Raw genomic sequence first — 18544 nt, 5'->3', positions numbered from 1 at the left:
ATACTGCTCCTATATACAAGAATATAATTACTATAATACTGCTCCTATATACAAGAATATAACTACTATAATACTGCTCCTATATACAAGAATATAACTACTATAATACTGCTCCTATATACAAGAATATAACTACTATAATACTGCTCCTATATACAAGAATATAACTACTATAATACTGCTCCAATATACAAGAATATAACTACTATAATACTGCTCCTATATACAAGAATATAACTACTATAATACTGCTCCTATATACAAGAATATAACTACTATAATACTGCTCCTATATACAAGAATATAACTACTATAATACTGCCCCTATATACAAGAATATAACTACTATAATACTGCCTCCTATATACAAGTACATAGGCGGAGATTTATCATAACCTGTGCAGAGGAAGAGTGGTGCAGTTTTGATAAATCTCCCCCATAGTGTCTATAATATTGTCGTATATGAAACATGAATGTGAATCGAATGCAGAAATATAAACGGGTTTATCTCTCACACTGTTGTTTCCTCTATCTGAGCAGCCTCCTCCTGTGAAGCCTATGACTATCCTCACCTTGGAGATTTCAGCACGGAGCAGTCTGTAGAGTCAATCAACGACGGGTTCAACTCGTACCTTGTAAGTATGTGTGTATATGTAGGTGTGTATATATATATATATATATATATATATATATATATATATTTTATAGATGAACTGTCTTGGTGTCTGATCCTCATAGAGTAAAATAACATAACATTTTTACTTCCTACATTCACCAATTGCTTTGCCCGCTACTGTATATGGTTTCCATATTGTAATGAATGAAAACACAGTATGCAGTTACAAAAGGAGGGAAGCGGAGCAACTTACCCAGTCAACCGGAGACAGTGAAGCTTGTCGGGTCACGATCAGGCAGCGAAGAAGCGGGAAGGCGGAAGATGGAACGGGGGGAATCAGGCGTCGGGCCACAGCCGTATCGCACCCTGTGATCCCCATGGTGCGATACGGCTGTGTCCCGACGGCTGATTCCCCCCGTTCCATCTTTCGCCTCCCTGCTTCTTCATTGCCTGCAGGGGCTTGACGAAGCACCACAAGGTGCGATACGGTTGTGGCCCGACGCCTGATTTCCCCCCCCCCCCCCCCGTTCCATCTTTCACCTCCCCGCTTCTTCGTTGCTTGCAGGGGCCTGACGAAGCACCACAAGGTACAATACGGCTGTGGCCCGATGCCTGATTCCCCCCATTCCATCTTTCGCCTCCCCGCTTCTTCGTTGCCTTCAAGGGCCTGACGAAGCACCACAAGGTGCGATACGGGTGTGCCCCGATGCCTGATTCCCCCGTTCCATCTTTCGCCTCCCCGCTTCTTCGTTGCCTGCAGGGGCCTAACGAAGCACCACAAGGTGCGATACAGCTGTGGCCCGATGCCTGATTCCCCCCGTTCCATCTTTCGCTTCCCCGCTTCTTCGTTGCCTGCAGGGGCCTGACGTAGCACCACAAGGTGCGATACGGCTGTGGCCCGACGCCTGATTCCCCCCCCCCGTTCCATCTTTCACCTCCCTGCTTCTTCGTTGCCTGCAGGGGCCTAACGAAGCACCACAAGGTGCGATACAGCTGTGGCCCGATGCCTGATTCCCCCCGTTCCATCTTTCGCTTCCCCGCTTCTTCGTTGCCTGCAGGGGCCTGACGTAGCACCACAAGGTGCGATACGGCTGTGGCCCGACGCCTGATTCCCCCCCCCCCGTTCCATCTTTCACCTCCCCGCTTCTTCGTTGCCTGCAGGGGCCTGACGAAGCACCACAAGGTGCGATACGGCTGTGGCCCGACGCCTGATTCCCCCCCCGTTCCATCTTTCGCCTCCCCGCTTCTTCGTTGCCTCCCCGCTTCTTCGTTGCCTGCAGGGGCCTAACGAAGCACCACAAGGTGCGATACAGCTGTGGCCTGATGCCTGATTCCCCCCCGTTCCATCTTTCGCCTCCCCGCTTCTTCGTTGCCTGATCGTGACCCAACAAGCTTCACTGTCTCCAGTTGACTGGGTGAGTTGCTTGCTCCTCCTTTTGTGATTTCATTTTGCTCTGTTTCGTCTGGCTTGTAGCACCACTCACAGGAGAATATTGATCGCAAATACTGGTTTACTACTGAAGGTGTCATCTACTAGGTTAAAGGGACAGTGCCGGATTCTTTCTTTACTTTTGTGATTACAGTATGCAGTTAGCTCCCCCTAGTGGTGGCTGCAGGCAGTATTGCTTCATATTACTGTCTATTCTGGGGATTTTGTACCAGCTATAAAGAAATATTTGGAAAGCATTCAGCACTAGAAACCTGTGCTGCCCATCAGCATAATGGTTTGGGTCCCAGGGTCTTACATGCAGCCGGGACACTGACTTGAATGTTCTTTTCTTTAGCAAACAAAAGGCTCCATGACGCGCTCAGAGAGTGCAGATTCTGAAGACAACTACGTGCCCATGAACCCCGGGTCTTCAGCTCAGTTCATTTCTGAGAAGCTGAACGATGATGCCCAGAGCGTATATATTCCCATGAGCCCGGGGCCTCACCACTTCGATCTCATGGGCTTCTCTTCAGCCACTCTTCCTGCCCGCAAAGGAAGTACGGCCTCCCTGTGCCAGCGGCCTACCAGAGTCAGCGACATCCAGCCCCCACCAGTCAACCGAAACCTGAAGCCAGATAGGAAAGGTAGGTTGCTTTTATGTAGAGCGGTACTCAGTAAAGGGTGTTCCCTGCTTTTATGTTGTGTCATAACACAGTAGTTGTGGGGTTCTGGTTAGTGGGAAAGAAGGGGGGGGGGGTCCTTGTTACCCAAACCATGTACCAGTCTATATACCCACCGAACTCCAAACAACTACTTTAGGACCTATGAGAAGGGAGGAGCCCATCTCAGGCTAGCCCTACCCCTCCATCTTATAGGTGAAGCTGCAGATCTGCCCCTCCCCACAATTACAGCAATGTTTAGAAACAATTGGGGTAGCAATGGATAGACTGATAGCCACCATTTGGCACTTTTCATCTAGAAGACGTGTAGAGGGGAGAATCTGCCCCAGAATGGAGGTGTGTGTGATGGCACAGATGTAAAATAACAGCGCCATATCTTGATTCTTGCTCTGGGGCTGTGTCTATTATTTGGCCCCTAACAATGAACCATCTACTCTTCCATGTTCCCATCCACCAACTTGCCCCCCTCCCAATACACCCATCCATCACTATCAAACCCATCATTAACCCCAATCACTCCATTCAGCCATCTGTCGATTCCTACTTACATACCTCTTTTCGTTCATCCATTGCTACATACCTCTGTCTATTCCTCCCTACATACCCGCCATCTGTCTGTCTGTCCCCACATCTGTCCATCCCTTAAAGGGTTACTCCGGTGCTAAGACCTCTTATCCAAAGGATAGGGGATAAGATGCCTGATCGCGGGGGTCCCACCTCTGGGGACCCCCGTGATCTTGCACTCAGCACCCCGTTAGAATCAATCCCCGGAGCACGTTCGCTCCGGGTCTGATTACTGGCGATCACGGGGGCCGGAGCATTGTGACGTCACGGCCCCGCCCCCGTGTGATGTCACGCTCCACCCCCTCAATGCAAGCCTATGGGAGGGGGCGTGACAGCTGTCACGCCCCCTCCCATAGGCTTGCATTGAGGGGGTGGAGCTGTGACGTCACAACGCTCCGGCCCCGTGATCGCCAGTCATCAGACCCGGAGCGAACGAGCTCCGGGGACTGATTGTAACGGAGTGCGGCGTGCAAAATCACGGAGGTCCCCAGCAGCGGGACCCCCGCAATCAGGCATCTTATCCCCTATCCTTTGGATAGTGGATAATATGTCTTAGGGCCAGAGTACCCCTTTAATATATACCTCTATCTGTCTGTCCCTCCATCCCTTCCTATGTACATACACATCCCTCCTTACATACATTAACCCCTCACTATCAGGCATCTGCTGTTTCCTGCCTTTCATTCAGTGACTTGTTTTTTTCTTTTTCTTTTTTAACCCTTTCCTAATCCTTAGCTAAACCGACCCCTCTGGACCTGCGGGCGACAACCATAATCGATGAACTTCCCTTCAAGTCTCCAGTCACGAAATCCTGGTGCAGACAGACGTGAGTAGAGTCTACACCTCCTCCAATACAGCAGTTCTGTGATTGATAGATATTATTCCAGAACATTCCATGAATCTGCCAATGGGAACAATGTATAATTCTGTGTAGGATAATCTATAATAATCTTACAGGCATTCTCTCAAATCCGGCTCATCTCAGTACTGCCGCCCGGTGTCCACACAAAGCATTACCAGCACCAGCTCCGGGGACAGTGAGGAGAATTATGTCGCCATGGTAGGTGATGCCTGGTCAGTCCGATCTTCTGAGATGCCAAGATTCATGTGGACATTTATTTTGTCCCTTTATACCCCTGTAACAGCGTTCTTCATCCTGTAGTTCTCCAGCTATTGTAAAACTTCAACTCCCAGCATGCATTGTTGTATCAGCCACATGATTCTGCTTAGCATGAGAACAAAATGGAACTGTAGATGCTGTGTAGTCCAATTCAGTCCCTGAATGCAAATCTGAGGACTGCGGTTATGGGCAGTGTTATACAATGCCAGTCAGTGCCCTCCTATAATGCCAGTCAGTGCCCTCCTATAATGCCAGTCAGTGCCCTCCTATAATGCCAGTCAGAGTGCCCTCCTATAATGCCAGTCAGAGTGCCCTCCTATAATGCCAGTCACAGCACCCTCATATAATGCCAGTCACAGCACCCTCATATAATGCCAGTCACAGCACCCTCATATAATGCCAGTCACAGCACCCTCATATAATGCCAGTCACAGTGCCCTCCTATAATGCCAGTCACAGTGCCCTCCTATAATGCCAGTCAGTGCCCTCCTATAATGCCAGTCAGTGCCCTCCTATAATGCCAGTCAGAGTGCCCTCCTATAATGCCAGTCAGAGTGCCCTCCTATAATGCCAGTCACAGCACCCTCATATAATGCCAGTCAGAGTGCCCTCCTATAATGCCAGTCACAGCACCCTCATATAATGCCAGTTACAGCACCCTCATATAATGCCAGTCACAGCACCCTCATATAATGCCAGTCACAGCACCCTCATATAATGCCAGTCACAGTGCCCTCCTATAATGCCAGTCACAGCACCCTCATATAATGCCAGTCACAGCACCCTCATATAATGCCAGTCACAGCACCCTCATATAATGCCAGTCACAGCGCCCTCATATAATGCCAGTCACAGCGCCCTCATATAATGCCAGTCACAGCGCCCTCATATAATGCCAGTCACAGCGCCCTCATATAATGCCAGTCACAGCGCCCTCATATAATGCCAGTCACAGCACCCTCATATAATGCCAGTCACAGCACCTTCATATAATGCCAGTCACAGCACCCTCCTATAATGCCAGTCACAGTGCCCTCCTATAATGCCAGTCACAGCACCCTCATATAATGCCAGTCACAGCACCCTCATATAATGCCAGTCACAGCACCCTCATATAATGCCAGTCACAGCACCCTCATATAATGCCAGTCACAGCACCCTCATATAATGCCAGTCACAGCGCCCTCCTATAATGCCAGTCACAGCACCCTCATATAATGCCAGTCACAGCGCCCTCCTATAATGCCAGTCACAGCACCCTCATATAATGCCAGTCACAGCACCTTCATATAATACCAGTCACAGCACCTTCATATAATGCCAGTCACAGCACCCTCATATAATGCCAGTCACAGCGCCCTCATATAATGCCAGTCACAGCACCCTCATATAATGCCAGTCACAGTGCCCTCCTATAATGCCAGTCACAGCACCCTCATATAATGCTAGTCATGGCACCCTCATATAATGCTAGTCATGGCACCCTCATACAATACTAGCCACAGCACCCTCGTACAATACTAGCCACAGCACCCTCGTACAATACTAGCCACAGCACCCTCGTACAATACTAGCCACAGCACCCTCATACAATACTAGCCACAGCACCCTCATACAATACTAACCACAGCACCCTCGTACAATACTAACCACAGCACCCTCGTACAATACTAGCCACAACACCCTCGTACAATACTAGCCACAACACCCTCGTATATTGCTAACCACAGCACCCTCGTACAATACTAGCCACAGCACCCTCGTACAATACTAGCCACAGCACCCTCGTACAATACTAACCACAGCACCCTCGTACAATACTAGCCACAGCACCCTCGTACAATACTAACCACAACACCCTCATACAATACTAACCACAACACCCTCGTACAATACTAATCACAGCAACCTCGTACAATACTAATCACAGCACCCTCGTACAATACTAGCCACAGCCCGCTCGTACAATACTAATCACAGCACCCTCGTACAATACTAATCACAGCCCCCTCGTACAATACTAGCCACAGCACCCTCGTACAATACTAACCACAGCACCCTCGTACAATACTAACCACAGAACCCTCGTACAATACTAACCACAGCACCCTCGTACAATACTAACCACAGCACCCTCATACAATACTAACCACAGCACCCTCGTACAATACAAGCCACAGCACCCTCGTACAATACTAACCACAGCACCCTCTTACAATACTAACCACAGCACCCTCGTACAATACTAGCCACAGCACCCTCGTACAATACTAACCACAGCACCCTCGTACAATACTAACCACAGCACCCTCGTACAATACTAACCACAGCACCCTCGTACAATACTAACCACAGCACCCTCGTACAATACTAACCACAGCACCCTTGTACAATACTTGCCACAGCACCCTCGTACAATACTAACCACAGCACCCTCTTACAATACTAACCACAGCACCCTCATACAATACTAACCACAGCACCCTCTTACAATACTAACCACAGCACCCTCGTACAATACTAACCACAGCACCCTCGTACAATACTAGCCACAGCACCCTCGTACAATACTAGCCACAGCACCCTCGTACAATACTAACCACAGCACCCTCGTACAATACTAACCACAGCACCCTCGTACAATACTAGCCACAGCACCCTTGTACAATACTAGCCACAGCACCCTCATGCAATACTAACCACAGCACCCGTGTACAATACTAGCCACAGCACCCTCGTACAATGCTAGCCACAGCACCCTCTTACGATACTAACCACAGCACCCTCTTACGATACTAACCACAGCACCCTCTTACGATACTAACCACAGCACCCTCGTACAATACTAGCCACAGCACCCTCGTATATTGCTAGCCACAGCACCCTCATACAATACTAACCACAGCACCCTCATACAATACTAGCCACAGCACCCTCGTACAATACTAGCCACAGCACCCTCGTACAATACTAACCACAGCACCCTCTTACAATACTAACCACAGCACCCTCGTACAATACTAGCCACAACACCCTTGTATATTGCTAGCCGCAGCACCCTCGTATATTGCTAGCCACAGCACCCTCATACAATACTAGCCACAGCACCCTCATACAATACTAACCACAGCACCCTCATACAATACTAACCACAGCACCCTCATACAATACTAACCACAGCACCCTCATACAATATTAGCCACAGCACCCACGTAAAATACCAGCCACAACACCCTTGTATATTGCTAGCCACACCACCCTCGTACAATACTAGCCATGGCACCCTCATACAATTCTAGCCAGAGCGCCTGTGTACAATACTAGCCATGGCGCCCTCATACAATACTAGCCATGACGTCCTCGTACAATGCTAGCCATGGTTTCCTCATACAATACTAGCCATGACGTCCTCGTACAATGCTAGCCATGGTTCCCTCATACAATACTAGCCATGGTTCCCTCATACAATACTAGCCATGACGTCCTCATACAATACTAGCCATGACGTCCTCGTACAATACTAGCCATGGTTCCCTCATACAATACTAGCCATGACGTCCTCGTACAATGCTAGCCATGGTTCCCTCATACAATACTAGCCATGGCGCCCTCATACAATACTAGCCATGACGTCCTCGTACAATGCTAGCCATGGTTCCCTCATACATAGTTACATAGTTACATAGTTAGTATGGTTGAAAAAAGACATACGTCCATCAAGTCCAACCAGGGGATTGAAGGGAAGGATGTAAGGGGATAAGGGAAAGGGATGTAGTTTTATAATTCTGCATAAGCATTAATGTTATTTTGTTCCAGGAATGTATCTAACCCTGCTTTAAAGCTGTTAATTGTTCCTGCTGTGACCAGTTCCTGAGGTAGACCGTTCCATAAATTCACAGTCCTCACGGTAAAGAAGGCGTGCCGCCCCTTTAGACTAAACCTTTTCTTCTCCAGACGGAGGGAGTGCCCCCTCGTCCTTTGGGGGGGTTTAACCTGGAACAGTTTTTCTCCATATTTTTTGTATGGGCCATTTATATACTTATATACGTTTATCATATCCCCCCTTAAACGTCTCTTCTCAAGACTAAAGAATTGTAACTCCTTTAATCGCTCCTCATAGCTAAGATGTTCCATGCCCCATATTAGTTTAGTCGCGCGTCTCTGCACCCTTTCCAACTCCGCAGTGTCCCTTTTATGAACAGGTGACCAAAACTGAACAGCATATTCCAGGTGAGGCCGTACCAATGCTTTATAAAGGGGGAGTATTATGTCCCTGCCCCTCGAGTCCATGCCTCTTTTTATACATGACAATATCCTGCCGGCTTTGGAAGCAGCAGCCTGACATTGTGCTATTTTGTAGTCTGTGATCTACAAGTACACCCAGATCCTTCTCTACCAGTGACTCTGCCAGTTTAATCCCCCCTAAGACATACGACGCATGCAGGTTATTAGTACCCAGATGCATAACTTTACATTTATCCACATTGAACCTCATTTGCCAAGTGGATGCCCAGACACTTAGTCTATCCAAGTCATCTTGTAACTTATGCACATCCTCTATAGACTGTACTGTGCTACAAAGCTTGGTGTCATCTGCAAAGATAGAAACAGAGCTGTTAATACCATCCTCTATATCATTGATAAATAAATTAAACAGCAGCGGGCCCAGTACTGAACCTTGGGGTACACCACTAATAACCGGGGACCAATCAGAGTACGAATCATTTACCACCACTCTCTGGGTACGATCCATGAGCCAGTGTTCAATCCAGTTACAAACTAAAGTTTCCAAGCCCACGGACCTTAACTTACCTGTCAGATGTCTGTGAGGGACAGTATCAAATGCTTTGGCAAAATCCAGAAACACTATATCCACAGCCATTCCTCTGTCAAGGCTTCTACTCACCTCTTCATAAAAGCAAATTAGATTGGTTTGACAACTTCTATCCTTAGTAAACCCATGCTGGCTATCACTTATAATACTATTATCCCCTATGTATTCCTGTATGTAATCCCTTATAAGTCCTTCAAACAATTTACCCACAATGCACGTTAGACTTACCGGTCTATAATTGCCTGGCGAAGACCTAGAGCCCTTCTTGAAGATTGGTACCACATTAGCCTTGCGCCAGTCCCTTGGCACAATACCAGACACCAGAGAATCTCTAAATATCATGAACAAGGGTACAGATATTACTGAACTTACCTCTCTAAGAACTCTTGGGTGTAGTCCATCCGGCCCTGGAGATTTGCTTACATTTACTTTACTTAACTTACCTTGTACCATCTCTACATTAAGCCAGTTCAATACATTATATGATGTGTTACCAGCACTGACCTGACCAATGTCAGCTCCTTCTTCCATAGTATATACAGAACTAAAGAACCCATTCAGTAGCTCCGCCTTCTCTTGATCGCCCGTGACAACCTCCCCATTATCATTATTAAGGGGTCCTACATGCTCTGTCCTTGGTTTTTTTGCATTTATATATCTAAAAAAATATTTAGGATTAGTTTTGCTTTCTTCGGCCACCTGTCTCTCATTTTGAATTTTTGCTGTTTTTATTACATTTTTACAGATTTTGTTAAGCTCCTTGTACTGTTTAAATGTTATAGCTGACCCATCAGATTTGTATTTTTTGAAGGCTATTTTTTTGTTGTTTATTGCTCTTTTAACCTCATTTGTCAGCCATGTAGGATTTAGTTTTAATCGTTTATATTTGTTCCCCTTTGGTATATATTTAGCTGTATAGTTATTTAGAGTTGATTTAAAGATGTCCCATTTACCTTCTGTATCAGTATTTGAGAACACCTCCCCCCAGTCTATGTCCTGTAGTGCAGATCTCAGCCCAGGGAAGTTTGCCTTTTTAAAGTTATATGTTTTTGCTTTCCCCGTCTGTCTTTGTTTTCTACATTTTAAGTCAAAAGTAACTATATTGTGGTCGCTATTACCAAGGTTTTCCCGCACAGTTACATTACCAACCAGCTCTGCGTTGTTGGAAATGATCAGATCCCACAAGGCATCACTTCTTGTTGGGTCCTCCACAAACTGGCCCATAAAATTATCCTGCAATAAATTTAGGAATTTTCTCCCCTTTGTAGTTTTAGCCAACCCCCGGCCCCAATCTATATCTGGATAGTTAAAATCTCCCATTATTACCACTGTACCTGCCCGGGCGGCCCTCTCTATTTGTTTATACAGCCGACCTTCTATCTCTTCAGTGATATTAGGGGGTCTGTAAATTACACCAAATATTATTTTTTCAGTATTTCCCTCCTTTTGTAATTCTACCCACAGTGATTCCACCTCCTCAGAATCATCACACACTATGGCATCGTTCACACTGACTTTCATACCACTTCTTACATACAGACAGACTCCACCACCTTTTCTGTTCATTCTATCCTTGCGAAACAATGTAAACCCCTGCAGATTAACAGCCCAGTCATGCGAGGAGTCCAGCCATGTCTCAGTGACCCCAACTATATCACCAGCCATGTCTCAGTGACCCCAACTATATCAATATGTTCCTCCAGTATCAAGGCCTCAAGCTCCCCCATTTTATTTGCTAGGCTTCTGGCATTTGTGAACATACACTTTACATTTCCATTAAGTTTTACACATATAGTCTCACTAATGGGATTTTCAGAGTTATTGGGGTTAATGTCATTTTTTGAGTTATAAGGGCTAATTGTACTATTTAAGTTATTGGGGCTAATGGGATTTTTTGAGTTATTGGGTCTAACGTTATTATTTAAGTTATTGGGGCTAATGGGATTTTTTGCGTTATTGCGTCTAACGTTGTTATTTAAGTTATTGGGGCTAATGGTATTTTTTGAGTTAATGGGGCTTATTGTAGTTATTGAGTTATTGGGGCTAATGGAATTTTTTGAATTATTGGGATTACAATTTTTCGGGCTACATTTATTTTTACAGCTGGTTTGTAACGCATGAATCTCCTTATCCACTGTTCTTAACCTCCCCCCACAGGACTCCTCTCCACCCGCCATTATGTCCTGACCCCTCTCTAACCTATCCATCCCACTGTCTGCTTTCTTTGCTTTATTATCCTCCCCCCACTCACCTAGTTTAAATACTCAGCCACCCCTTCCAGGATTCTCTCCCCCAGCACAGCAGATACAATGCCAGCCATTACGTCCTCATACAATACTAGCCATGGTTCCCTCATACAATGCTAGCCATGACGTCCTCGTACAATACTAGCCATGGTTCCCTCATACAATGCTAGCCATGGTTCCCTCATACAATGCTAGCCATGACGTCCTCATACAATACTAGCCATGGTTCCCTCATACAATGCTAGCCATGACGTCCTCATACAATACTAGCCATGGTTCCCTCATACAATGCTAGCCATGACGTCCTCGTACAATACTAGCCATGGTTCCCTCATACAATGCTAGCCATGGTTCCCTCATACAATGCTAGCCATGACGTCCTCATACAATACTAGCCATGGTTCCCTCATACAATGCTAGCCATGACGTCCTCATACAATACTAGCCATGGTTCCCTCATACAATGCTAGCCATGACGTCCTCGTACAATACTAGCCATGGTTCCCTCATACAATGCTAGCCATGGTTCCCTCATACAATGCTAGCCATGACGTCCTCATACAATGCTAGCCATAGTTCCCTCATACAATGCTAGCCATGACGTCCTCATACAATGCCAGCCATGGTTCCCTCATGGTGCAGTAGCATTGCCTCCTCTACTGGGAGTTGTTTAGGAGATCTTCTCATGTTACAGCCTTATCCCAGGACCAGGGGGTGAAGCTATAGGAGGTGCAAAGGTAGCCGTCACTTCCAGACCCTGGTGCCTGAGGGAGCCCAAAGACTCCTTTGTCCACATGATAAGACCCCAGAATTACATGACCCTTGGTAGGTGGAGCCCGGTTATGGATTTCCCATTGAGGCCCAGGAGCTTCATGTTTAGTTTTAGACTAAAAATCTGCTCCTCCTCTATTATCTAGAAATATTTGCTTAATTTTTATATAATTTTTTTCCCCCCCAAGCAAAATCCAGTGTCAGCCTCTCCCGGAACCAGTGGTACTAACAGTCCGGCCCAAAAGAAGAGCACCGGGAGTGTGGATTATCTGGCGCTAGATTTCCAGGAGGTGTCACCGAGCCCACATCGGAAGGTAAGGCTAAACACTGCTAGGGTCCTAATACTATTGCTTTCCAAAGCTGAGTCTAGAAGCCCCTTACAGGACCAGTGGAGAATAGGGGGGTCTGAGGGTCTAAACACCCAAATGACGGTTTGAGCTAAGGCTAACCCTTCAGTAATGGGGGTAGTAAGAGTACTAAACCCTATGATTCAGGTCAGTAATAGGGGTCTATATGGGGGGAGTAAGAGTACTAAACCCTACGATTCAGGTCAGTAATAGGGGTCTATATGGGGGAGTAAGAGTACTTAACCCTTCGATTCAGGTCAATAATAGGGGTCTATATGGGGGCAGTAACAGTACTAAACCCTATGATTCAGGTCAGTAATAGGGGTCTATATGGGGGCATTAAGAGTACTTAACCCTTCGATTCAGGTCAGTAATAGGGGTCTATATGGGGCAGTAAAAGTACTAAACCCTACGATTCAGGTCAGTAATAGGGGTCTATATGTGGGCAGTAAGAGTACTTAACCCTACGATTCAGGTCAGTAATAGGGGTCTATATGGGGGCAGTAAGAGTACTTAACCCTTCGATTCAGGACAGTAATAGGGGGTCTATATGGGGGCAGTAAGAGTACTAAACCCTGTGATTCCGGTCAGTAATAGGGGTCTATATGGGGGCAGTAAGAGTACTAAACCCTATGATTCAGGTCAGTAATAGGGGGTCTATATGGGGGGAGTAAGAGTACTAAACCCTACGATTCAGGTCAGTAATAGGGGGTCTATATGGGGGGAGTAAGAGTACTAAACCCTACGATTCAGGTCAGTAATAGGGGGTCTATATGGGGGGAGTAAGAGTACTAAACCCTACGATTCAGGTCAGTAATAGGGGTCTATATGGGGGAAGTAAGAGTACTAAACCCTACGATTCAGGTCAGTAATAGGGGTCTATATGTGGGCAGTAAGAGTACTTAACCCTACGATTCAGGTCAGTAATAGGGGTCTATATGGGGGCAGTAAGAGTACTTAACCCTACGATTCAGGTCAGTAATAGGGGTCTATATGGGGGGAGTAAGAGTACTAAACCCTACGATTCAGGTCAGTAATAGCGGTCTATATGGGGGGAGTAAGAGTACTAAACCCTACGATTCAGGTCAGTAATAGGGGTCTATATGGGGGGAGTAAGAGTACTAAACCCTACGATTCAGGTCAGTAATAGGGGTCTATATGTGGGCAGTAAGAGTACTAAACCCTACGATTCAGGTCAGTAATAGGGGTCTATATGGGGGCAGTAAGAGTACTAAACCCTACGATTCAGGACAGTAATAGGGGTCTATATGGGGACAGTAAGAGTACTTAACCCTACGATTCAGGTCAGTAATAGGGGTCTATATGGGGGCAGTAAGAGTACTAAACCCTATGATTCAGGACAGTAATAGGGGTCTATATGGGGGCAGTAAGAGTACTTAACCCTACGATTCAGGTCAGTAATAGGGGTCTATATGGGGGCAGTAAGAGTACTAAACCCTATGATTCAGGACAGTAATAGGGGTCTATATGGGGGCAGTAAGAGTACTAAACCCTATGATTCAGGACAGTAATAGGGGTCTATATGGGGGCAGTAAGAGTACTAAACCCTACGATTCAGGTCAGTAATAGGGGTCTATATGGGGGCAGTAAGAGTACTAAACCCTATGATTCAGGACAGTAATAGGGGTCTATATGGGGGAAGTAAGAGTACTAAACCCTTCGATTCAGGGAGTCTATAAATAACTGCATACAATATTAATTTGTAAATCTCAAGGGCACATAGAAAAAATGTCCAGCACTGCTAAGGCTGGGTTCACATCATGTTTTTGCCATACTGTTTTCAATCTGTTTTTCTAAAGAAAACAGTATGGCAAAAAAACGGATGGAACAGTATGGAAAAAAGTAAACCGTATGCGTTTTTAAACAGTATACTGTTTTTAAAAGTGCATACAGTTCCGGCAGTTTTTATAGAAAAGAAACCCATAAGTTTTTGAAAATGTTATCCATTTTTAATGGGAGGGGTCTTGGGTGGGGACTTTAGGATTCAAATGCGCATGTGCAAAGTAAACACGTATACGTTTTTCCCATATGGAACCGTATACATGTGCGTTTCCCATTGACGTCCATGTTAAAAAAAAACGTATTCGGTTGCAGTACGGTTTTTAAACCGGAGACAAAATCGTGGTCAACCACTGTTTTGACTCCGGTTTAAAAACCGTACTGCAACCGCATACGTTTTTTTTTTAACATGGACGTCAATGGGAAACGCACATGTATACGGTTCCATATGGGAAAAACGTATACGTTTTTACTTTGCACATGCGCATTTGAATCCTAAAGTCCCCGCCCAAGACCCCTCCCATTAAAAATGGACAATTTTTTAAAACGTATGGGTTTTTTTTCTAAAAAAACTGACGGAACTGTATGCACTTTTAAAAACAGTATACTGTTTAAAAACGCCTACGGTTTACTTTTTTGCATACTGTTCCATCCGTTTTTTTGCCATACGGTTTTCTTTAGAAAAACGGATTGAAAACAGTATGGCAAAAACGTGATGTGAACCCAGCCTAAACACTGATTATAGAGACAGTCCGTATATTAAATGGGCACTGTCAGATACAAAAACTTTTTGATATGTTGTAAAGCATGTATAACCAATAGGTTTTGCAATTGCTTTCATTAGAAAATTTTCAGTATTTCATGCCTGCTTGGACACATACTAGTCCTGCTGTGTCCATGAGTCATCACCTGGACACACTTCCTTGATTGACAACTGTGAGTGCAGGGCTCAGAGCTGGAGGAAAAATCCTCCCACCGTCAGCTTGTGTCCCGCTACTGTCAGTGAGGACATGCTGGGAGTTGTAGTTTTGCTAATGCAACTGGGAGGAGACCTTCACAGTGAGGCCACGCCCCCTCCCTTTGAAAGCAATTCAGACTAGTGAGTTAAATAAAAAAAATAGTGTAATAAAAAAATAAAGGCGCTAGACACATAAAAATTAGATGTACATGATCAGGATTATGTACTGAGTGATATATTAAAAAATATGTTTTTTTTGTTGGATCTGACAGGGACGGTTTAAAGACCGGGCCTACGGCAGGTGTAACTATGTTTAACCGAAGTAGCTAGATTGGAGGTGCTCTTATCCAAGAAGACTTGTAATACAAAATGTGACAAAATCAATATGCAGAGATGCAGAAATGGATAACGCACTCACCAGAAAATCAGCAGCAGTATTCAGGCTTTATTCGGTTTGTAGCATGACAAACACACAGGTACACAGGGAGCTCGTGATGGAACAGGCAGGGGGTGGCAACTAGTTTCACGCACAGGGGGCGCTTCTTCTGGCCCGCGTGCGGGCCAGAAGAAGCGCCTCTGTGCGTGAAACTAGTTGCCGCCTCCTTCTCCTTGCCTGTTCCATCTTGCCGCCCCCTTCATGCCCCCTCCCTCTGTGCGTGAAACTAGTTGCCGCCTCCTTCTCCTTGCCTGTTCCATCTTGCCGCCCCCTTCATGCCCCCTCGCTCTGTGCGTGAAACTAGTTGCTGCCCCCTGCCTGTTCCATCACGAGCTCCCTGTGTGTTTGTCATGCTACAAACCGAATAAAGATTGAATACTGCTGCTGATTTTCTGGTGAGTGCGTTATCCATTTCTGCATCTCTGAATATTAATTTGTAATTCTTTTTCTGATGGCGGACGGAATGCACCCCAGCATTAATAAGGAGATTTCTCATTCAGGACTTTGAAAAAGCTGAGTGACTTCCAATATACTTGTCATTTAAGTTTGCTCATTGGTTGCCATCTAACTTTCTGGGGTCCTGAATATAATGTCTGTCTACACATATACAGTAAGGCAGGAGGGGATACATCACCACATTATTAGACAGATTTGCTCTTCAGAAGTCTGGGAAAGCTGGATGGCAACCAACATGCCTGTTAATATTGTGTCTCCAGGGTTTGAGTCCTGAACAACATGTCTGTCATGAAGGAGGTGGCATTTACTACTGAATGAATAGGCAGATGTACAGTGCAGGACCCCAGGAAAGCTTGGTGACTACATTGTATGAACTTATTACAGCTTTCTCCCATTTGTAGAAATAGGTGTAGTCTGGCTAGATAGGTTTACTATTAAGGTGTTTGGGAAAGCTGGGTGACAACCTACCTGGCTTCAATAATTCTTTCACTAGGGTTGTCTCTTCTACAATCTCTTCATGACAAATCTGTCTATATATATATATATATATATATAGATATATATATATATATATATGTAATGTGATAAAACAGAAGGAGGGGAAATGTCTGAAATTTGCCGTTCAGAAGCTTGGGAAAGCCTCTAGAGTTGTCTACCATATTTTCCAGCATCCTGAATCAAAGATCTGTGTATACGTGTGCTACAGAGCAGAAGAGGATACCCTCTCTCGCAAATTTGCCATTCAGGATTTTGGAAAAGCTGGGTGATAAGCAAATACTTTGTTTTATCATTCTCTTTTTTTATTTTTTTTTTAAATCTGCAGCCCTCTACGTCTTCTGTAGCGTCCGACGAAAAGGTGGACTATGTACAAGTAGACAAAGAAAAGACCCAGGCCCTGCAGAACACTATGCAGGAGTGGACAGATGTGCGCCAATCTTCGGAGCCCGCCAAGAGCGCCAAGCCATGACGGCTCTGCCCCCCCGCAGACGTTTCTTCGTTGTGGCCAACAGTACCGGACCACCGCCATGCTGCTTGTTCTGCCTATACCAGTTAACATTATGGGGGGGGGGGGGGCGGCATTTTGTGGGAGGAGCTTTCCTACGCACAGATCCACGCTGGCGACTTCTTTATGGGGCTTGGACACTTTCTAGGTTACTTATAACCCAGTGGTCTTCAACCTGCGGACCTCCAGATGTTGCAAAACTACAACTCCCAGCATGCCCGGACAGCCAACGGCTGTCCGGGCATGCTGGGAGTTGTAGTTTTGCAACATCTGGAGGTCCGCAGGTTGAAGACCACTGCTATAACCCATGCTTCGGCCCAGTCCTCCATTCACACAGTACTGAGTATTATACACTGACTTTTCAACGTGCACTAGCCACGCCCAGGCCGCCATATTGAAAACTAAGCCGACTCCTAGAAATGATGCCACTGGGTTGCGGCCGTTTCCGTTATGCGACGTTCCAGAGCTTGCTGGACGTATGCTAATATATAGAGCAAGAGGCGGGCTTCCTTCATACCGGGATCAATCTGTCTATAGTACATGCTCATGTATACAGTTTAGATACGTTTGTTTTTTTTTAGTTTTTTTTAGCCGTGCCTTTAAACCGCCACATAGTAACATCTTACTTGTGATAATAGCGCAAAAATGGTGAACATTTCGGTAAACTGGTGCCCGGAGTCATAGGTAATACATAGAATAGTCTACTTGTGGTATTGCAGCTCAGTTCCATTGTAGTGAATGGAGTCGTGCTGCAATACCACACACGACCTGAGGACAGGGGTGGGGCTGTTTTTTTAAGAAAGTACCGTATATACTCGAGTATAAGCCGACCCGAATACAAGCCGAGGCCCCTAATTTCACCCCAAAAACCCAGGAAAAGTTACTGACTCGACTGTAAGCCTAGGGTGGGAAATACATCAACCCCCCATGTAATCATCCAGAGCCCCGTCATCATCCCACCCCCTGCATCATCACCGCCTGTCAATCCCTTCATTAGTGGTCTTCAACCTGTGGACCTCCAGATGTTGCAAAACTACAACTCCCAGCATGCCCGGACAGCCATCGGCTGTCTGGATATGCTGGGAGTTGTAGTTTTGAAACCTCTGGAGGTCCGCAGGTTGAAGACCACTGCGGCCTTCTTCATCATCCCCCTCCCCTTCATCATCATCCCCCCCCCCCCCCCCTTCATCATCACCGCCTGTCAATCCCTTCATCAGTGGTCTTCAACCGGCGGGCCTCCAGATGTTGCAAGACTACAACTCCCAGCATGCCCAGACAGCCATC

The 18544-nt window shown here is 45.9% G+C and overlaps 1 protein-coding gene across 8 annotated transcripts in view; it reads left to right on the top strand.

Annotated features, from left to right (window-relative positions):
- Window positions 1-18284, top strand: part of GAB2 (GRB2 associated binding protein 2) — a 210086-nt gene extending 191802 nt beyond the window's left edge. For 6 of the 8 annotated variants that reach the window (XM_056561270.1, XM_056561262.1, XM_056561269.1 and 3 more), the window contains 7 exons: window positions 541-635; window positions 2401-2689; window positions 4025-4115; window positions 4247-4349; window positions 12449-12574; window positions 17081-17426; window positions 17537-18284. In XM_056561270.1, coding sequence (XP_056417245.1) covers window positions 541-635; window positions 2401-2689; window positions 4025-4115; window positions 4247-4349; window positions 12449-12574; window positions 17081-17224 — 848 coding nt within the window. In that variant the 3' untranslated portion in view covers window positions 17225-17426; window positions 17537-18284. The remainder of the gene's footprint in view (window positions 1-540; window positions 636-2400; window positions 2690-4024; window positions 4116-4246; window positions 4350-12448; window positions 12575-17080; window positions 17427-17536) is intronic. The other 2 variants (XM_056561263.1, XM_056561264.1) reach the window with 2 other exon arrangements.
- Window positions 18285-18544: the final 260 nt, after the last annotated feature.

This window comes from Hyla sarda, chromosome 2 (assembly GCF_029499605.1).
Source record: "Hyla sarda isolate aHylSar1 chromosome 2, aHylSar1.hap1, whole genome shotgun sequence".
Lineage (NCBI taxonomy): Eukaryota > Metazoa > Chordata > Amphibia > Anura > Hylidae > Hyla > Hyla sarda.
The sequence above is the reverse complement of the archived record's forward strand: the minus strand, read 5'-3'. Positions and strand labels throughout refer to the sequence as shown.